Genomic DNA, 23,267 nt, shown 5'->3' with positions numbered 1-23,267 from the left:
GGTGCTTGGTTTTCTGTCCTGAATACTCAATGCACCAACCCAACTGCTTCACAGATCACTGCAGATGGCAAAGCATCTTCGACCTTGCAACAGAATTTGGCTGAACCAATGGATTCTCTGATCACTAATTCACCACATACAGATTTACTGTCTCATTTACTGTCTCAAAGTATCATGCTATTCATGATACTTTGTATTTGTTCACACTACGCAGAGATAAAATGCTGAGAATTCCCACCTGGATTCACAGAAACAAGATCTCCCAGCTGTGAAGCATCTTTTTAAAGGACAAGAGCAGCTCTAAATCAAAAAACTAATGGTGTCATCACCACGTAAGCAGCTCCTCTGGCTTCACAACATGTTAATAGTACTACATCAGAATTTCAGGACACGCAAGTGTAAGTATCAATGTTCACCAGGAAAGGTTGGGAAAATGCCGCATGGAAACTGAGGAAGAACTGGCAAAGCTCACGGGGCTCTGCATTGAGGAGCAGATTTGCTTTAAAATACCCACTCTGCTCCTGAGTGCCCAGTGCCCGCCCACCAGCACACGCCCTTCATCTACCAACCCAACAAACACTCACTTAAATACTGCAGGGAAAAACACTGGGTAAGACCCACACTGGGAAAAACAGTAATAATAGCAATAATAAACAAGTGATACACAGCATGGAATTACTAAGGATTTCAGTGAGAAGCAGTGCAGAAACAAAAAGAAGGCTCCCTGGTAAGATATCAGTACCCAGTCTTGAGAAAGAAGATGGGTCTTGTGGAAGTTTCTTCTAATTAAAAAAAAAAAAGCCTTTCTAAACAGATTTTATGATCATTCGGCTAAGAAACACCAGTTTGCAGATGGATTTTTCATTGCTCACATAAACGAAGACATGGCTTGCAAAACAACCAAGAGAAATGTATTTTTATATTCCATATGAATATTCCAAATTCCTCTAACTTCAACACAAAACAGCTCTGGCAGTTAAAACTGTTTCAGTAGAAGAGCTAGATTTGCGGCCTTGAAACAATTTTTGGTATTTTGCTGAGCAATGGCAAGCAATATTATAACAATAGGATTACAAAAATCTCAGTCCAAGAGCACCACCAGAAGTGGTACAAAGTTCCTGATGCCTGCCCATCCTGAACTGGAAACATTACCCTTCAAGACTGCAAATGACCACTTCACCTCTTGGTACATCTGGATCCAACATACTGTGACAACCTGTTTGTGTGTGATAGTGTTCATGGTATGAAATGAACTGGTAAAAATTGTGCTGCCTAATTTACCAACACTAGCAAGCTGTTAACTTCAACTTTACTCCACAACAGTGCAAGTAACTGCCTGCAACTTTTTAGACCTGCTTATCTTTGTAACAGGCTGTCTGTAGATTAGGGTTACCTGACACTGACTACCTCCACAAGGGCATTCCACTAAAAACTTCATTTTTTAAATTACATTATATAAATTGCCAAACAATACACTTTGTTTGCCCCAACACACTATATAACAACTCCCTAGTTCCAGGAACAACTGTTTTCTTCTTATACTTTTTAATTAGAGTTACAAAATGTTTACAGTAGAAGGAACAATGGCCCTGATTTCTTTTCAAACAGCTTCTGAATGGGCTGCAACACGCCTATGTAGCTGATTGACACCACTTTTCACTACACAGAAGTGGTGTTACAACCCTGGTACTTCTCTTGCACTTTTTCCAGGGTTCCCAATATTAATACTTCACATCTCATATGCAAGGGTAAGGCACGTGCAAAACCTATTTGCCTCTACGTGATCACCACTTAGCTGTCTGGTTTCAAAGTTGCAGAAGGAGAGGGGATATGGATCTTGAAACACAGTTCAGTACCTTATTTGGTTGAAACAATCAATTTTAAATTATTTACTGTAACATGTAAAAAGTCAGTGTGAAGTTTTAGACAACTAGGAAGCAATACTGGGGAAAAAATTAGATTATAGATATGAACAGGGTCTTATGCTCCTTTTTTTAAACTGTGGGTTTGGAAAGTTTATCTGAGCTTATTTAGAAAAATATATGTAGGATTCTTCTAAATAATTTCAAGTTGATGACCTTAAAAAAAAATCATAAAATTATTGATGGAATAGGAGTAAATGCCTTAAGTGGGAGAAGCTGGAGTGTGCCAACCCCTCCTTGCAAGAACAGACATAAAGAAGCCTTTCTCAACATGGCTCAGCTCCATGGAGTTAAGTAGTCCCCAGAGCAGAGGGAAGTCTGTACTTCAGGAATGAGTTAATAAGCACAGTCTCACACAGACATTGCCTAGCCCTCACAACATCCTGCAAGGCATCAACATTTCTATCCCATGTAAAGACAGTGCAACCTACCTATGGCCACACAGTGAGCTAGCAGGTATTTTCAGGGAGGTAGCTGTGGTTTTTCCATGCATATGTTTACTTTTACGGACAGCAGCCACTTAGCAAGATCACACCCTAGTGTAATACAGGCCTGTGACAAAGGGACGCGTGTAATGATTGGGACCCACCTGAGCCACCTGGACAGTCTGCATTGGAAATGCGTGTGCCAAAGTAATTGCAGCATGCTGCAGCCAGCTCCTGAACTCTAAAAACTGAGCTATTTCACACGGCTACTTCAGGACAGGTGAAACACATCTTAAAGACATTTATTTCTCTGCACTGCCTCTAAACAGAGCTTATGTAGACTCCAACCTTGTAAATTAGCAGTCAGGCTACATAAACTCTGCCACACACATCAAACTTAACTGAGGTGAGGGAGCTGAAGATAACCTAAGTATGAGGATGTCAATTTGTAGTATCAATAAGAGCTGCAATTAGAGATTTGTGCATAGTCTCTGTGTAAAACAACAGCATTTAATACAAGAAATTGTGCTACAAAAGTGTCTTAAAGCATCCACAAGAAGCTGACAGTTACACAGACCAACTTGGGTAACTCTCCCAAACTGGGTTTTAATTCTCAGTACGGAATATGAAACAAAAAACAAGGGTAAGGGTTTTGGAGAGAGCAGCATACACATCTAGTGAGGTGCAACAGCTCTCACACACTCTGACATTAAATCTCATAGTGGCAAACACTCTCTGTGGCTAAACCCTGACAAGTACAAGCCTTTTCAATGAAAAATTCAACATCTTTATTCTCCTTGTTCATGCAAATGTGACCTTTGTATTCTTCCTCACAGACACCTTGGTACACACTCCCACCTCAGCGCGAGTATCTAAGTTCAACATATTCTCTCAATACACACCTGAAGCTTCAAGGCAGCCTTGGTGTGCTCAGAGTCCACACACACTCTCCATCACATGAGCAGGGTGGCTGCCTGACTCAGATGTCATCCCAGCTGATTCACTATTCCATTTACTGCTCCTTCCAATTGCAATGAGACACCTTTAACCAGCAGTGTGTAGTAAAGATCATGAGACATGACAGTAGCTGATTATAATAAATTATCTCGAAGCTTGTTCTATTTTTTAGCTTGTGAATGCTAAAAAAGCATCATTTCTTGTGTTAAAAATGATTGCCGAACAAAAAAACATGCTCAGGATTTCTGTTATTTCTTTTGCCCTTGAAAATAGGTATCTGAATCACTAATACCATTCACCAGTGAATGGGCTACTCTCAAAGAGTTTTAATATGTGTAAGCCCTAAGCCACAAAGGCAAAGACACTGCAGAAAGCACATGCATTGCTCAGGAGTATGTACAGGGTTCAGCAGAACTGTAGAAAACAAAACTCTGAAGATAAGTTACTGGTTTACATCATTGTGGCTTTCTTTTGCTAGAAAGGAATCCTGTGGATCCTTACACTCATGCAATTTATCAGCAACTGAAGAGCAGCCCCCTCACTTGGGAACCACATCCCCCAGACTGCCAGACAACTGAAATTTCAACCTTTGCCCATGAGGGGAAGCAGGCTACCTACAGCAACTGATGTCAGATCACCCCAAAATGAAACTTCATGCTCATCCCAAACTACAACAGTGGAGCAGAGGGACTTCTGAATCACTGAGTACTTCCACGTACCCTCACTGAAGAGAAATTCTACCCATGTAGAGGTGCTCTGTCACAGGAAAGCATTTCAGGAGGCCATTCCAAACACATTCTGGAAATTTTGGGAGTTTTTGAGGACAAAACCCAAATTCTTTCTTGATAAAACAGCAACTAAACTCTACTTCTCTACTACAGAACAATCTTTGTGTGTGCGAGTATGAAAGTGACAATAAAAGAAATACCAAAACAAATACAAACCCATAAAAGTTCCACCTCTGAACAAAAATGAAGCTAATTTAAGTAACTCCTCAAAATATCAGTAACCTGATACAAATACAAACCCATAAAAGTTCCACCTCTGAACAAAAATGAAGCTAACTTAAGTAACTCCTCAAAATATCAGTAACCTGACTCTCAGGATACTCACTTAACTCCTTAATTATGGACTCTGTTCCTGTAACTGAAATCAAATGAAATTCAATCCTGTGGTTATCCAGAAGATAAACCATTGCAAGATGAAATGTAGTCTCTTACTACTTTACCCGTTTTCTCTTCAGTTTTACATATCAATTATTTCTTAGTTCAAAATGTTTATCCAGAACAGGAAGGATAATTGTCATCACAAAGCCTGCAATTATCCATAGGTAAAGAAGACTTTGATACTTGGGGACCTCCCATGCCACCAGAAAAGTTCAAACATAATCTGCTTCTCAAAACCCAAGACCCACTACATCAGCTTCAACATACAAGGCCAAAAAGTCATTTTCTATATTCAGACTGAAACTACAGGGCACATTCTCAACAGCAAGAGAATCACTCAGCATTTACCTATAAATGCACTGGCTTCAACTTCACTAGAGGTCCTTCAAAGCCCATCTCAGCCAACTCTGGGAACCTCTCTGACAGGCAATCAGGAGGGGCTGTCACTCACTCAGGCACATCACCCCATGGCAGCTTAGGGAAGGGTAATGACACAGTCAGGATAACACAGAAGTTCCCTGTCCCTGGATGTCACAATCACCCATGGAGCAACTCTCTCCACGAGTACCGCTGCAGAGTGACCCAAGCAAGTGACACTGGTGACATTCACCACTTCCAAAGAGCAGGCTTACCAACATGAACTGCCCAGCACAAACACACCCTTTTGTCTTCTCTCCTTCCCACCCCCATTGCCTGCTGTAATCCCCAGTGATCCAGTCATACCCAAAGCACCGGCCTTGATCAGAGCTGGGAACTGTATAGGGTCACTCTTGGGAACAAGGCCACTCCTGTTCATGGTGGGGAGCTGCTCTGCACAGATTTCATGGCACAATATTAATCCAACTGCAGGGCTACTACCTGAAAAAACTGCAAGTCACAAGGGGCTAAATGGGTATCATTAAGATTCTAGCTCCAGAATTTTACAAGTAGCTGTACCAGCAGATCCCTTTGCCTGGACACAGTTCTGCTGATTTCAGGGTACTTCTACCCAGTTTCTAACCAAACCTGATCACATAACATGCCACAACAAAATAAGCCTTACCCTGAGGGGCCTGGTACCATACATGCTCATTCCAAGACTCAAAAGCATATTTACTAAGCATGGCATTCTCACAGAGTACAGCAAAAGAAGGGCTGAGACAAATTTCTTTTTCAGATGCTCTACCTTTCAGATTTCATAGGTAAATATCAAATTCCAGACACACAGCAGACTATTTTCTCCATTGATTGATACAGGACGAATTATAGGATGTTTGCAAAGCTTTTGTGCTTTGTAGAGGAGATACAGGGAAAAACGTGAATAAGCCTTTTAGAACAGAAAAGCAGATAAGGTATTTCAGTGGCCAGCAGAGCTGGGATGACTCCTATTTATTCATTTGTACAGAGTACAGCTGAATGTTAACAACCATGCCCATGCTCTGTGCAAGTGTAATAAAAAGGAGGTACTGTAAAATAATAGATTGAACAGTTTGCCCTGGACTGATAAAGCAGCAAGCAAATAGCACAATTGCATGGAAGCATGCTTGGTTTGTAAAAGCACAGTCTGTCCACAGCTAAAATCATTTCCAGATGAGGGGAAAAAAAAATAAGTAAAAAAGAAGGGACAGAGAAAATTGAGAACATTTCCCTTTCCACCTGGAAACATAAGATTCAAAAAAGAAGCGTCCCTCAGGGTTTCTGATCCTCAGGCTATGCTACTTTCTCCTAGGAAAGAAGTTCAGTTGACTCAGATCAGAGTCATGTTTGAGCAATGTGTAAATCAATGAACAAACCTGATTTTATAGGCTTTGTACTTCAGTGAAAAGTATATCGATATATAATACACACAGTTACCCATTTCCATTTTTAACTAAATTATTTACCCATTTCCATTTTTGACTAAATTATTTCCTCTCCTTCACATTGCTCAGTTTGGGGGTTTTTTTCTAATAATGATTTCTATCTCCAGCTTGCTTGGCAAGCAATAAGCTCATCCAACGCATTTTCTGTCTGTTATTGATGAAATGCTGACTATACACCCTCTTAAGATTAAGTAAAAGTGTTTACATGAAAAAACTATCACTAGTTGTTAAATAAATATTTTAAGGTTATTTAATGGAGTACAAATTCAATATAAATGCAACCTGGGAAGAACAGAAACAGAAATATCCTTTTAAGTCATTATCAGAACAATCTTCATTTGGAAACATATCCCATTTACAAAGTACAGGGCAAACAAAAAAAAGCAACATCTGAATTGGCAGAGCCCTACCACCATACATCCATTCATCACCACGCATTGAAATTCAATTGCTTTCAATAAAACTCAACTTTTTGTTAAAAAAGTCCTGACTCAGTAGCATTTGCAGAATTCCCGTGACAGTATTGCTGGTAGCTTAAAAATCTGTCCATCTGAATCCTCCTCACATGGCGAGCTCAGGCATACGAGGACAGAGCAGGAGAGAGGCCGGAGCAAAAGCGCGCTGCTGTCATCATTCCTGCACACCAGCCATCCCTTCTGTTTTGCTATTGCATGCCTTAAGGAACAACTCATCTCATCAACTAATCAGCAAGATTAATAGGACAATATGGAATTCTTTGATTACTGTTCTGGTATAGGGAAGAGCCTGAGCTTAAAACAGCAAAAAAAGAAGCTCAAAGACAGCCTAAAAGACAGCTAGGGGACAGCCTAAAAAAAAATAAATAAAATTACAGTACAAGTTTCCAAAGTATGATTATTTCCTTCCCTAGCATCATTATACAACTCAGAAATGCATGAGGACAAGGAAACCTTCTAAACCAGAATCTTTGATGTACATGCAGCACATTCAAGAGAAGGGAACATTGTTGTGCAAAAATCAATTGCAAGAATCAGAAACAACACCAGAAGAAAACAACAGAGGCTAGAATGTAGTAGAAAAAAATGAATTTTTCTGAAAAAGCCAAGAACAGAGATGCCATTGAACAGGTCAGGAATAGTTGTTTCCAAAGGCAGTAAAGGAAGCAAAGCGTCAGCACTGTTACTTCAGGACTGTTAAATCTAAATACAAGCAGCTTTTCTTTTCTCAGAGGCTTTCTATTGGAGAGAGTTGTCTAAAATAAGAGGGATATGCCAAAACAAGGAAGAAACACAAAATAAGTCATGTAAATTGTTAAGAGATACATTCTACAAGATTTCATTGAAATCTCTCAGGCTAACCATGCCTAATAAAAGCATGTTTACCAAAGCTGTACAGAATCACTTGAAAATACAGATTCTAGAGGAAAAAGATGAGCAACGGTTATAATGTAATCTAAAATTATTTCATAAATGCCCCCAATTGCATAGTCCACCAGCCACATTTTTGCAGAATGCTGGAGATAACACAATGACTATTACAGCTGTTAATAAAACTCAAAGGCTTCAACAAAAGCAGTTAACAATAAATGGCAGTTATGCTGTAGCACGTTTTTTAAAATACAAAATCTAAACCACTTGCTAAAGTCAAACCAATCATTCTAAAAGAACTGGTTTAGTGTGGAATTATAATTTGCAAAACCCCAATTTTCAGGCATTATTATTATTATTATTATTATTATTATTAAATTGGCAAGCACTCCTCTGTTTGCTGTCTCTGGCCCTACTGCAGTCCCGCACATTTCCTTGTTCCCAATACAGAGATCCTGAATATGACATTATAATCACGAACTCTTATAGCTAACAAGGGGAAAACATGCTTTCTTCAGCACTGTATGCAGAAGGGATTAAAAAGTTTTGGTAGATTGAGTTCCTTTTAAATCAGCATCTGTAGCACAGTAGTCTACAAGCTAAGTTGAGACCGAGGCAACTAACCCCACCAATCTAAACAAAATAACGCATAAGCATGAAGACAGTTCTGTCTTACCAGCATCAGCTGAACACTATTAGAGCACTTACCAACTACCTCAGATTTTTTGGCCGTGTCCACCTTATTTACAACACTTCTGTATTAGGAGAGTATTACAGAACTTTAACAAGGAAAAAAAGTTGAAAAACAGATTTAAACTCTACTATAATGGATTAATATTCTCCCTTCTCTAATTTTCTCATATTTAAACCAAACACATCACTGACAGACCTCCTCTGGCTTCAGTGTGCCACTTAAAAAAAAAAATCACTACTCATAAATCCCTTAAGATAACTATACTGAAGTCAAACACAAGCATTTCCTTTACTTTCATTCTAAGTTATAAACATTTAAACAATACTGGAATCAACCAACATCCTACACTGCCAAGGACAAGTTCTATATGTAAGTTTCAACCAAAGTTGAAAAAAATTACTTAAGAAACAGACATTAAGCAGTTTAACATCACAGATTCCACACTTTTCTAAAATGAACAGACTTTCTTTTCAACAGCCAATTAGCACAAGCTACTCTCTTTTCAGCTTGGCAAAGCTTGGTGAGTCTTTTCATACAGTGGCTGAGTTACAGGAGAGGAGAAGGACTAAATACAGCATTATTTTACCACATCCTTACTAGAGGGGAAAGATAGTCTTGCAATTAAGGAGTCAGCAGGTCAGCACTTCATTTCCAGTTTGGTTCCAAACTGCTTGTGTGGTCCTGGATGAGACAGTGACCTCCTGTGCCTTCTTTTTCTATGACCCTGTGGGGATAAATCCATACTTGCCAATCTCATGCTATGACATTCGTTTCCCGATTTTGTTTTTGAAGGGTGAAGGAGGCAGAGCAAAGAAGGAAATTGCCCTGTTAAGAGGAGTAGGTGCTGAAGAGTCATCTCCTTGCAAGTAGTTTGGGTGTTGCATGCTGTTACAACTGATGAGTGCACCACAGCTTTGCTGCACAGCACAGGCAACCAGTACAGCAAAGTACTTTTCTCTTTCCTAAGGTCAAAGAAAGATGCAGAGAAAAACCACTGAAGGACTTTATGCGAGTACTCACTTACTGCAATTAACATTGTGCTGTTGTGAAATGCAGTTAATGAGGTTCTTGCAGAGAATGAGCCACAGGAATACACAATGCTGCTCCCAGGTGAGCAATCCCATACTCCATCACCTGTGTTTGGAATAAACCTTCCAAGTTAATGCAGGCCAAGTTAGTGCCCCTGTTTCACACCTGAAGAAGCAGAGCATTGATACATACATTTTCCTTCTCAAATCACAGCAGCAGGGAAGCAAAACTAACCAGATATTTCCTGTATCTACACCACAAGATTCAGCCAATGCTTCTGAAAGGAACCAAAAGACACTGTAATTGTTTCTTAAATCTGAACTACAGCATTTTGAGTCTCTCCTGTTCTCTTCTATATATCTCCTTCTATAACTCAGGCTCCTGTGCACTAGGAAACTTGCTAAAATGGAGTAAGCAATAATTTTCACAAAAAAGTACCTCTCATTTTTTTACAATACATTACTGAAGCCACATTAAAGTTCTCTGAAGACACTCTGAACTTCTGAATTAGAGCTGAGTTAGTGAATCTTTTAACTGTTTAGGGACACAAAATGTTTGGTCTTTTCTAACAACTTGAACAACTTGTATGCACAACCTGTCTTACCTCCATGTTGAAAATTAAGGCAGTTTGAATAGTTCATGCTACAATGAAAGCAAGTTATAAAATCTATTCGTCTACTAGCAAGGAATATACCAAGGCAGCCCAGCTTGGTAGGACATCAGAGCCTCTGCTTGCCTTGCAGTAACAGAGGTGGTGCCCGCAATGGGACATAGCAAGTGCAACCCAGCACCAGTGAGTCTGGATACAGACATGGAAATTCAACACCATGGCAATAACCAGGGCAACAGTGTAAGTCATGACACAAAGGGGAAGCTTTATTAGTGGAGTTCTATACCAAGCATAATATGTATTAAAATCCATGCTTTAAAAAAAAAGAAAGAAGTGGCAAATTTTATTAATTCACTTTAGCCTTCTGCATATGTACTTTACTTTTTTTTTTTCAAAATTACTCTGTTATTTTGTTTCTCTCTTGTTCATTTAACAACATTCCCAAACCAGCAGAGCCTATCAAAGCTAAAAGCCTTGTCCTGCTGCTGGTGTATCACCAACATATGTTAGGAGCACTTAAATTGCAAGGCTGCAATCTGCTCTCTGAAGGAGGCTGGTAGCAGGTGTGACAGTCTGATCTGCAGAATGAACTATATATAAAGATGCAAGCAGTGGGGGAGAGGACTCCACAGCTTTGCTTTTATATATCATGCTGCATTTGTAGTCCTACTTATTTAGAGAGAGGGAGAGGGAAGCCACAAAGTTAAAATAGGTAGACCTTGGCATCTCTAAGCTCAGTGTTTGATTTTACAGCCCCTCCCTGTCAGCAAAGCAAGTGAGCAGCACCAGGCTGTCTGCAACTTGCTGTTCGTGCTGAGAAATGCACAATTTGCAATTGCAAGGAACCAACACTCTTATTTATTCCATCTAGGCACTGTGTACAAATCCAAAGCCATGTGGTCTTCCCCAAAGGCTGGCTTCCCAAGCAGCCCATCAGGTGAAAGGCAGGCTGCCAAGGGCTGTTGACTATAAACTGAGCTCAGATCTCTGCTTCCTATCTCAGCTTCTAGCTTACACTGAAGAGTAATACAAAACATAAAGCAAATTACTGCACTTCACATTTAAGTTCAGAAAGAACAGCGTACTTTTTGAAAAAATGACAGGAAAATTCTGGATGATAAACAGCATGTTTCTAAAACCCTAATTAATTACAGAAAGACTTTATTTCAGTATCACACACAACTTTAATCCCCTCAAGTGATCAAGAAAAAATGTGGGCTCATTGTGTCTTAATTCTCTCTTTTCACCATGTCTCTGGCATCCACCAACCTTTGGAAACAAAGTCTTTCAGAAAGCAACAAAACACTGGCTCACTGAATCAGAAGCAACTTGTGAAGGCTGCTAGAGTTAAAGCAGTCTTTACACACTGTCTAATCACAGACATAATACATTGTCTCATAAAGGGTAACAGAGACCACCCGTAAAACCCGTAAAATCTGCAACTTCTCTGCTGCCCAGAGAAGCTGCGGGTGCCCCACCCCTGGAATTATTCAATGCTAGGTTGGATCAGGCTTTGAGTAACCCGGTATAATGGAAGGTGTCCTTGGCCATGACAAGGGGATTGCAAGTGGGTGATCTTTAAGGTCCCTTCCAACCCAAACCACTCTATGATTCTGTGAAAACAAGACATACATTTTACAGAATTAGCTATTTCAATTTACAGATTCCAAATAGTTTAATAACTTTCACATAAAGCAGATTTTAAAAGCCTTCGTTTTATTTTGTTCTGAGACCAAGCAAGTGCTGAACTATGAAATGGAGGTAATTTAGAATAAAATAGACCATTTCATACAAATTGGACTCAAGTACAGTGGATGGCTATGGTAAATATTGAGACATTTTTTTTCATTGAGAAGAGTAGCATGCATGCATAAGCATTTACAGGTCCACCTTGACAGCATTTTTAGAAAGGGGACAACTATATGGATCCACCTGATCATCCTGAACAGCCCACTAGGCCATTGCCCAAACCTTTCCTCAACCATTTAGCTCAGCACTTCTCCCACAGGTCACTAGCCACTGGGAAAATACCACCACAAAAAGGAGATTTAGTCAAGTCTGAAATACATGATTGTAAAAAAAATATTCTGGAAGTAGATTTAGGATACAGTTCCCTTCAGCAGATTGTTCAGACTTTTCCAGATGCTAAAAGGTAAACAGCAGTACATTCAAGCTAATTACCTCATATTCAAATATCAAAAGAATATTTAACTCAGCACAAATTAGCTTTTCATACAAGCTAGCTCCCCTTCGCTGCTGCTTTCATTCCTCAGCTACGGAATTTCACCAGCAAAAGAAACTTCTTACCTCCACAGAGACAGGGTGAGGACCAGGAGCCTTTTCAGCTAAATATTTCACAAACACCAAAAGATACAATACAGGATATTCATTACCTGTGGCTTCCAATTTAGCAGGGGCTTCAAGCTAACAACGGCTATTTTATGGCAACGCCAAAGCAACAAAAGGGTCATCAGGAACTTACTTCAAACAGCTATACTAATAAAGGAGATATTTATAAGACACTTATTACAGTAACATTTTACACACACTAATATCTGGGTTTAGTTTACCACAGCATTGTGTTCCTGAGTGATCACTGGGAACAGGATGAGGAGACTACTCCATTGCCTAACACAACCACAAGCTAAAAATGCTGTTTTACATAAAGAGCAGAGCATTTTCTTTTAAGACCAGGTTAGGTAAGTTCAGAAGGTTTTTCTCTTCAAATGGAAGCTCTTAAACATACAAATATTTTGCATAGAGTTATAGTCATTTAAAATCACATTCATTGGCTTTTTTACAAAGAGAGCCTATGCTAACACAGTATTCTGGATTTAAAAGCTCTACTTTATTTCAGCCAGTCCACTTTTCTTGATATTTCTTAGTTCAGACGTCAAATTTTCCAGAATTATTACAGACTGCATTTATTTGTGCTATTTTTCATGTGAAGAAAAACTAGAAAGAGCAATTAAAGCTGCTGTTAAAAAAAAACTCAGTGAGAGCAAAACCCATCAAACCTATCTTCTCAAATTAGTATTCTTAATGACATTAAAAAAAGTGTTCAATACAGGATTTGGCAACAACGCTCTGAACTTGCACCATGCCCAGAAGACAGGACTCAGTTTGACTGAGAGAGGGTGGAGGAGTCTTTTGTGCCGGGTCTTTTCCTTTCCCCCATCCCCAGGCATCTTGTTCCTACAGTGCCACAAGAGAAGCAGTAGCTTTGTCAGCGTTTAAGCAATTGACCCAAGGCACACCCTCACCTTGATCTAAACCTGAGCTGCTGCCTCCCGCCGAGCCCCCTCACACTCACACGTCGCAGGAGCCCAGCAAAGCCGGCTTCCCCACTCCAGGAAAGCCACAGCCATTGCTGGGCTGCCTCCCCTCATCTCCCTCCAAAAGCAGCAGCATTACTTCTCTCACCCAGCACTCATCTCTGTAATAAAAACCAGAAACACCCAGCAGAGTAAGTGAAGTGTATAGAGATGACTACTCTCCTACTATTATAATACTCTCCAAATTATTATAATTGCACAATACTTTTTAACTTTTAGCAAAGCCTAACACTTCAGGCTAGCAGTCTTCCAGCAACCTGCTACTGCCAGAGACAAATTCAAGGTGAGTAAAATCCCTTCCCTCTTCAGGCTGCACACAGTGCTGAGGCCAGAGCTCATTCACCAGGAATGGACAGCCACCACAGCCTGGCCACCACAGCCCTGCTGCCTAAATTAGTCTTATTTTGGTACCTGGTAGCTGGCTGCTCTCCTGGTGCTTACAGCTGTAGGCACAGGGTCTTTACAGGAAGGCAGAGGGGAAAACTGACAGCACAAACAAATGCACACTTAAAACAACACAACTAACATTTGGTCCAACAGGTTCTTGGAGAGGTCAAATTAAATCAAGCTTTGTTATTTCACTTAGCAGCTTATTAAAGAAGCAAAAGGTTCTGAAGCTTCCATTTTATTGGGGTTTTTCAACTGTCATTTAAGTTGTTATAGCAACAAAACTTTCAGCTGTGTGGTCGCAGAGCCACTCCAGCATCCCCAGAAGTAATTTTTCCAATATTTATTGAATTCAGCTCCTTCCTGTTCAGGACTCAAAGAACTTGGAACAAAGTTGTTCTTCTCATTATATGTGCAAAGAGGTATATCACTGCAAGATCCTCCCAAGTAAGATATTGCTTCCAACATCTAACAGAGAAGGAAAAAAACTATGTAGCCTTTGCCTAGGGGGAAGATAGAGTAACTCAACAACTTTGAAAGCACATGCAAAAAAGATGGAGTAAGGTGAAACTACTTTTCCATTTAGTAAGTGTGGCTACGTTTCTTCAAACAAATGAAAACAACTAAGTGGGTGCACACACAAACATACAGGCACTCCCAGAAGTTCTATCTCCATTTAAAATACTTTATACCCACGTAACTTTTTTTTTCTAGTAATATAACATCAACACCACCAACATTTTAAATTGCTATTCTCAGTCTGTAAAGACATGCACACCCGGAAAAAAAAAATCCTATAAATGTTGCCACTTAAAAAGAAAACTGCTAATGATATACCAGCTTGCTCCTCCTGCAACAAATTCATAATTCCACTGCATCAGCAGCAGGCTAAGCATGAGAGAATGAGTAAAGTATGGCCAAAAATGTGACACTGCTTTTCCAAAACCGTGTCTATTTTCTCTATCAAATTAGGGATACACTACTTTCACTAAGCTTATTGCCCAGAAAGAAAACCTTCCTATAATAAACTCCACACGTTTATTTTAAAACGAAAGCCTTTGGGTGACATCTGTTGAGCCACTGAGGTCAATTTTTCATCCTCTTGCTAAATGGACCACTTGCCTCCAGGGCACCAAGTTAACCCATTTCTTCCCATCTTTGGTGCTTTCTGTTTGTCTGTACTTAATGTACTGCATTAGTGTCTCGCTTCCATGGAAACTCCCATTTCCAACTCATGTGAAAAAAAAAGGCACCTGTCTATCATTACCTCAAAAGCATTTCCTTCCACCAAACTCCAAAGACATCCCATCCTTTATTCCACCTCTACAGAAGACCATCCTTCTCCCCACAGTCACTTCCCTTCTGCCAGCCCTGTTTCTGTCACCACAGAAGTTTTGACAAGCTGGAGGCACAACGATCCAGGAAGCAACACCAGCCAACTTCTCCAGCACCAGAGCATGGTCTCTGACAGGAACACAGCAGCATCCCAGGGCCCATCTTCAGGGGATGCTGGCTTCTGCTCCTGGGCAGCAAGGATCATTCTCTTGTACAGAAACTTTTTTGGTCTTCATTCCTCTTCCCCCGCATGAGAGACCCCAGCCCTGAGATGCAGGGCACGGGATCCAGTCTAACAGTTCTAGTAAGAAAGTCGGAATGCATTTGTCCTTTTGTTTAGCACTAAATAGGTGATTAATGTGCATCACTTCACCCCAGGGAACTGAAGTAGAAAATAAGTTACCATCAAGTACCCACCACCTGATTAAAAAAAAAAAAAAAAAAGCAAGCAAATATCGCAACAAAATAGTTATTACAATTATTTCCAATTTAATAAATACCTGGGGCCAGTTTGAGAAAACAACTAAGGATACCCATAGGAAAAAAACCCCAACATTGCTGAGGTATTGTAACAAGTAAAACTAATGTGATTATCTCAAAACCAAAAAAAAAAAATGCTGTTAATTTAAAATTCTTTTTCCCCAATTTAAAATTTGACTCATTTCTCTTTCACTAGTAATATTAGTCATTTCAACAAGTATTATGACTGTGCTGCTGTTTTCTTTTCTACTTTCTCAGTTTTTTTAAACAGCCCCACTGAATTATGTAACTTAGCTCAAAGACAGTTTGGTTTTTGGTGGTTTTTTATCCATTTCCTAGTACCAGACTTGCTGAGCATCACATCAAAATGACCTCAAAGAAACAAAATATATAATGTATATTAAAAAGGAGGGGAAAAAAAATAAAGCACAGATGCCCTAAAGTATCTTGCAGAATTTTTTAATACTTTTTGCTTCACTTTTTATTTTCTTACTGCTCAGAAAATATTTCTGAGTGAGAACATCTGTGCTATATTCTGGATTGATGTTAGAAGAATTCCACTTTATTTTCAATATACATAAGCACTGGTTCAGCATTGTTGCATGTTTTATCCATTCAATTTATATTTGGATGAAAAGGTTTGTTTTCCTTTGAAGAACCAGGAAATTGTTTTAAAGTTACATGAACCGTATTCTGTATAACTAAGATCACCAGCATTTCTCCCCCATTTACTCCATCTTATTTTACCAGATTAAATGTGCCACGACTAAAAGATGTCATAGTCTGGTACAACTGAGAATGTGTTACTTCCAGTGGTGTTTTTGTAATAGAACTAAAACATCTGTGACTGTTATAACTGAAGTTAAAGTGTAAAAAGCTCCGAGAATCAGATGGCTTTCCACTGGTGGAAGGCTATTGCCCAGGAGAAGAAAGGCTGGCAACTCCCTAAACCCCAGACTGCCTCCAGAAACTATTCCCCAAATGCGCTGAGCGCTTTCACAGGCTCCTCCACAGTCCTCCCCCTCAGAGCTACAGGAATTGCTCAGCAGCTGAATGGTGCTTTGCTCAAAGGGAAATCACTCTCAAGCCACTCTTCCACAAACACACACTTCACTTTGATCACTGTTAAGTAACAGTGAAACACTGAGAAACCACATAATGCCAAACTGAAAGCCATGATGCTCCCCGTCCAGCCGGGGATAGGTGCTGCTCACAGCCAGGCTAAGCAGTACCACACACATCCTCTACTGAAAGCACCTTCCAAGTTGAAGGCTTACATGCAGTCCACTTCTCAAGCCCCGCTCTGTAAGCACTACAGAATTCAGCCTTCTTTATCAGCTTTGAATAATCCCGGGTGCCTGCTTGCTCAAATCACAGTGGTGAATCACAGCCCCAGCGTGGCTCTAAGGCCTTCCTAAGACAAGCCTCCTCTCTCATTTCACGGACGCCTGAACACAGGCAAGAGCTGGCAGAGAGGGCATGGCAGGGCTTGTGCAGCTCCCTGCCTTGCAAGCCACAGGTCCCTCGGGCACAGCACTGCCATACAGCAAAGTCCCCGTGCAGGGGACCTCCGTAGCCACCGCCATGCCATGCTCACTCCAAAGGTTCATTTCTTCACCCTGCAACTTCTCTTGCAATGTGCAAGAGTCACCTGTATTTACAGATGAGACAATGACAGGAAAACGTGGATTTGGCCAAAAACACAGAGAGAGTTGGAGAAAACAGGTTAAAAGAAAGTTTTCCATAATGAGCAGAGGGAATTTATCACTATAGCGGTGCATTTCCAGCACCAAACCTGCAGGATCACACAGCAGCTTTCTAAACATGAAGCAATCATGACTCATTTCAGTACTGATCTTCCTTAAATTAGCATCTCTCCACTGCTGTTCACCACGCCTCAGCAGAATGACGTTACCCATCAGCTGGGTTTCACTGCCGCTGTTGGGAGCCCAGCATCAGCGAAGAGGTCAAGAGCCAGCTTGAGAAAACTGCCAGGAGCCCCACGGAATCCTGGCTGACCTCAGGTAAATCACTGAAATACTACCCAGCCAATTCTGAATGCAGAGCCCAGAAACATCATCCTGGGGATGTCAGCTGGAACTAAACTGACAGCCAACTGAGCAGCAGGGGTGACAGGGACTTTTTTGGCATTTTGGTTCCTTTTTGGGCTTGAGAGGATTCCTGTGCATTCTGGAAATAACCTATAAGATTTTTTTCTACTTAAAAAAGGCTTGATATTTGCACATATATCAAAATGAAATCCAAACCAACAAAAAAAAAAAAACAAAACAAAACACACACACACTAAAAAAAACCCCAACTTTAAATCTTTTTTATGCTAAATTTAGTCACTACTGCCCTTGAGTATTGCCAAAGAGGTCTCTGAATGGGCATTGTGGCAGATCCGTTTAAGCCTGTGGCAAAAAACTAGTGGTCAGACTCGAGGAATGTACCAAGAACAATACAAAGTCCAAGTAAAATCAGCAGTTTTTCAACCAACCCACCCATGTACTAGGCTCTACAAATGATGCCCCAGTGACACAGTCATGAGGAACCATGCAACTGTTGCTCTACAGAACATAACTTGTATCAAAGCTGCCGTTTGTGTACCCGGCAGAGAACGGCTGTCTGAGAACCGACTTGTAAGCAAATAATCCCTGTTAGCTGGTACTGGGGGGAATAAAATCAAAAACAGTAAAAAAAGCAAGCTTCACACACACATGCACTCAAACTACAACCTTCCCCCCTCACAATTCCCTGTTGATGAATATCAGTCCTACCAGAGAGATGGAGCTTTAAGCTCTGGGTGGCCTAAGCCCCCAATGTACAAATTAAACGAGAATATGGTCATCTGACACCTGTTACCTTTGCTTACACTGCCAACTTTGCCGGAGTTCTGGTCTCTTATCAGCAACAGCCTCTACCACTATCAAAGAGCAGATTACAATTTCTTTTCACAAATATTAGTGCATTGCAGTTTTCAAATTAACAATTGAAGTATTGTTCCACGCAACATAAAACCCCCACAAAACTTCACCTCCCTACAGCATTTGGTAAGGGAGATGGGAAAGGTGTCTTGAGACTTCTATTAAAATCTTTTTGATTCAGCAGGAAAACTGTTAATTTACTTATTTTAACTAGAAAATGAGAGTTATCTGTAAGGTCTAGGAACACCACTACAAGCTCATGATATGCAGGGCATCAGACTGAACTATTATGGAGACCAAACAATCCCTCTAGGGACTGAATGCGACACTGAACAACTCCAGCATATCTATGATCTCCTATTTCATATTCTTGGTTACCATGATCATTTACATCACATTAGAATTAAAAAAAAAAAAAATTATACCTGCCTACCACTTTTGCACACCTATTTTTACTTGTAAGAAAAAGAAGATAAAGGTAAAATGCTTACAATATCCACCCCAAAAAACCAAAGGATGAAAGATTATGCTGACAGTCAAAAGTCAACAAAAAATGTCAGAAACATCTCTGGCTACATCTAAGTCAAACCAAAGTTACAAGATGCACAACTACGTCCTTTCGATAGTTGCTCAATACATCATTTTTATAATAATTTTCCACCTTTTAACACTAGTTCAATATTCGATAAGCATGTTTCATCTCAACTGCCTGTCTGCTTTCTCCCTTTTGGTGCAGTCCATCATCTCCTGCCATCAATCTTAAGCCACTCACGTGTGGCTGACCTCCCCTCTTAAATCACTCTTACCTTCTTGCAACTTTTTAACCATTAAATTAATCGCTAGGAAGCCATAAGCAGAACTACACCTGCTCCAAATCTGCACAACCCCTGCAGGGTTTGGAAAATGCACCTACCATTCCTCAAGCCAGCTGTCCCCTGCCCAAGCTGTACTCCTTTAAGACTCAGGCAGAGATTGTGCCAGAGGCTGCATCAGTCCATCCAGCCACACAAAAGTGCACCATTAGTGTGCCCCCATGAAAACTGGGTTTCATTAAACGTGATCGATTTTGCTGACTCCACTTGCCCTGAACAAGGTGGATTTCAAACATCTCTTATCATTTGCTGGTTCATTTCCCGCAAACACAGCCTGCAGAAAGAATGCAGCATGTTTCAGACACAAAGCTTCTCTTGGAATAAAAGCAAAAGTACAGAAAAATTTATACACACTACACAGGCCAGGCTTTAAACACAGCCTGTCATATTAATAACTAATTCCACACACAAAGATTTAGTACTGACAGGAGGGTTAATCCATAATTAATTTTTGGAGATTTATGAATCCTAATCAAAGACATAGCACCCAGAACTAACTGCAGTTATCTGCAGTTGTGTTATCTGTGAGTCATCTGTATGTTTTTAACTCCTAAAATCTTACAGAGAGGAGAACCATACTATTATGTGGATTATTCTCCGTAAGTATTTTTTCCATTCTCGACATGTCTCTTGAACCTAAATAAGACCAAGCCAGAACACTGAGGTCAAATTTTGAAGTTATTCACTCCTGGCACTCTGCAGTCATGGGTTTGGGCTGCCTCACTACAGCTGCACAGGGACATCATAAGTACACTATGCAGATCACTTATGGCTAATCACAACCGGGAAACCGTGACAAAGCGGGAGGTGATCTGGGAAGGGCTGACAACTCAGTTCTCATAGGCTTCGAGGAGTTCTCCTGAAAGAACTGCTGCATACAGTAGACACACATTCTTGCAGGATGAGAAATGCTGGTTTTCCTGTAAGTATGAAAACCATAAACTTCATTCAAATATTTTGAATAATCTTCCACCAGATATGCTTCTTTCCATAACAGCACAGTGGTGGTGAAGTAGATTTCAGTGTCAGCTTGATACCTGCTGGCAGACTGTAAGTTCATTCAGGCACATATACTTTGATCCCCTCCGTTTAGGAATTCTTTGTCCCCTTTCTTGTCTCTTTATGAAGTGGAGATTTGCTCATCTGCTACATTAGCACACAAAGGAGCCACCTAACTGCTACAAAAAGGCAGTCATCTGTGGAATTCTGGCATCCAAACCATAAAATTACTATGTTACTCTACTGCGAACACAGCAAACAGCACTATACGCCTACTTACAAAACTTAATTACTGTAAGATCCAGTTCCTTACTACCTAAACATCACCACAGAAAATCTTCAGTCAAAAGTGAAGTTTGACAGTGACCGTATAAAACACTCAGAGAAAGCCATGGACACTGCTACTGTTTTTAACCACAGAATTTCCATAGAATAAAAACAATCTCAGTAATTGCAGCTACCTCAAGTCCATACCAGTGGCATACAGCATAACCACCATATAAATACTAATAAATAAAACCACCGTGTCATTTTAACCCAGAATACAGAGCTTTTGGTACCAGGGACTAGTCAAAGTATGGCTGCCCCTCTGCAAACTGGCTTTTTAATAAGCACACGGCCATAGTCAACGAAGAGTTTTTTGGGGGTTTTTTTCCCTCGTGCTTCCACAGGCGGGCCACTTCTTTTCTGAAGTGCAATTTGCAATGATGTAACCTTTCCTGGTGACTGGCATGTGTCTCCCCAGTGCTTACCACTTCAATCCCTCCCAGGTTTAGCATTATGCTGCAGAATGCAACTGCCATCCCTTAATGCAACTTAATAGCTGGAAGCCAGGATGCAGTCCACTGCCACAGGAGTTACATGGAACACAGTTTTGGAACAAAACATAGCAAAATAATCACTTTTATTAATGTTGTAGCACTGATGAACAAATGTTGCAAACACTTCTCATCTGAATGGCCCAATGAGGCATTCAGTCCTCCACAGAGTCTCACTTTACTGTTCACTGCTTTACCTTAACCAGAGAGGTACTTTCAGCCTGTCTCCTATATGCAGGTAGACTGTCATGTGCATTAATTGCTGTATATGAATGACTGCTGGTATGCAGCCACAGCCATATCCTAGAGAATCATTTTTCTCTTTTTTCAGCCAGAATCAGAATATGTTTGCCCTCTTCAAAACCATGTTCTTCAGGAATCAGGTGGGGAGGTGACAGCAAACTCAGTTAACTTTCTCCTCCCAGCATCTGGAATTCTCTGTGAAAAAACTGATTTTAAAAATTTTCTTGGGAATCACTTCAATCGACGAACCGTTCACAATATTCCTTCCATTGCATGTTTCAGGACAGCCCGGCAGTCTGCATTTGCCAAAGCAAAACTTCCAGGGTCAGAAGTGTAAAATGTCTCAGAAGTGCTAAGGGGGGGAGAAGCACACAAACTTCTTGGATCGACAAGGCAGAGGAAAGGGGAAGGGCACTGCTCAAGTTCTCAGACAACGATAGTCATACTGTCCAACCAACCAGTTGATTAAAAAGAAGTTTGCAGCAACAAGAAAGTACGTTGGGGGAGAGCGGGGGAGGAGAATAGGAAAGAGAGAAAGAATTTTTTTTTTTTTTTTTTTTAAATAAGGGAAAAAAACCAAAATCCAACAAGTTGCCTATGGAGGGAAAGCCAAGTTTGCAACCGCCTGCACACACGCTCAGCCAGGAATTTCAACATGGGGCTGCGGGAGGCCGGCGCAGGCGGCTGTAGGGCTCAGCCCCGCCGCGGGCCGGGCCGGCGCTCCCCGCACCCCGGGGCACCGCGGACCGTCCCGCACACGCGCAGCCTCCCCCCGCGGCGCGGCGGGCGCGGAGCTGCCGGGGCGGCCGCGCTGCTGGGCCCCCTCGGAGCCTCGCCCGGCGCGGGGGGCGGCCTGCGGGGCGCCGCCGGACGCCCCTGCAGCGGGGTCCCCTCGCACCGCCCTCCCCGCGGGGCCTGGAGGGCCGGGAAGCCTGGAGCTGGATTTCCAGCCCTCCGCGGCGACTCCCGCCCGGCCCGCGGCGCCTCGGCCCCGCCACCCGCCCCGGGGCAGACCCGGCACCGCCGGGCCCCGCGCTGCTCTGCCGGCCGGGTTCGGGCGGCTCCCGCACGGACACCTCCGGGGGCCGCCAGGCACCGGCGAACAAAGGGCCGAGGCCCGCCAGGCTCCCGCGGGGAGCCGCGGAGGGGCCGCGCTGGCCGCTGCGGAGGGGCCGAGCCCACCCCGCCCCCCGCGGCGGCGCCGGGCACACGCTCCCCGCGGGCTCCGCCGCCGGCCGCCCCCGGCCCCGCTCCCCCCGGCGGGGCAGCCCGGACTTTCCCCCTCGCTTCCCTCCCCACTCCGGGAAAGCGCCATATTGATCGCGGGCGGCGCTCCCCGCGCCCCTCACCTTGGCGATCGCCTTCTTGTACCGGGTCACCGCTTGCTGGATCAAGCTGAAAACTTTCATGTTCCCGTCCCCGCAGGGCACGACCACCCGCGTCCTCCCGAAGCACACCGTGACTTTCATCCTGCGCGGCTGGGGGGCTCCCGCGTCCCTCCGGCCCCGCGCAGCCTTCCTCCTCCTCCTCCTCTTCCCCTCCGCCCTCCGCCACGGCCGCCCCCCGGCGGGGCGCGGCGCTCAGCCCCCGGCCGCCGCCGGGCTGCCGCTGCGGGCGCCCTGCCTTCGCCCCGGCTTCGCGGCCGGCCCGGCGAGGCGCGGGGAAGGGAGGGCAGCGCAGGACGGGGGCCGGTGCTGCCTTCCCGAGGGCCGGGGGCCGCTCACATGCCGCGGCGCTGCCCGCGGCCACCTGCTCGGCGCCTGCCCCGGCGCGCAGCGGCGGCGGGCGGGGCGGCGGCGCTGGCTCCCGCTCCGGAGGCGTGGGGCGGTGCGGCGGGGCGGGGGCAGCCGGCCGGCTCCGCGGGGCGCCGGCGGCGCGGAC

General features: G+C 42.7%; 1 protein-coding gene across 19 annotated transcripts in view; it reads right to left on the bottom strand.

Annotated features, from left to right (window-relative positions):
- PARD3 (par-3 family cell polarity regulator) overlaps positions 1 to 22,937 on the bottom strand; it is a 451,472-nt gene extending 428,535 nt beyond the window's left edge. For 8 of the 19 annotated variants that reach the window (XM_032100006.1, XM_032100158.1, XM_032100168.1 and 5 more), the window contains exon 1: positions 22,736 to 22,935. In XM_032100006.1, the coding sequence (XP_031955897.1) occupies positions 22,736 to 22,855 (120 nt within the window). In that variant the 5' untranslated portion in view covers positions 22,856 to 22,935. Of the gene's footprint in view, positions 1 to 22,735 lie in introns of all 19 variants that reach the window. The other 11 variants (XM_032100079.1, XM_032100030.1, XM_032100015.1 and 8 more) reach the window with 4 other exon arrangements.
- Between the last annotated feature and the right edge of the window lie 330 nt (positions 22,938 to 23,267).

This window comes from Corvus moneduloides, chromosome 1, assembly GCF_009650955.1.
Source record: "Corvus moneduloides isolate bCorMon1 chromosome 1, bCorMon1.pri, whole genome shotgun sequence".
NCBI lineage: Eukaryota > Metazoa > Chordata > Aves > Passeriformes > Corvidae > Corvus > Corvus moneduloides.
The sequence above is the reverse complement of the archived record's forward strand: the minus strand, read 5'-3'. Positions and strand labels throughout refer to the sequence as shown.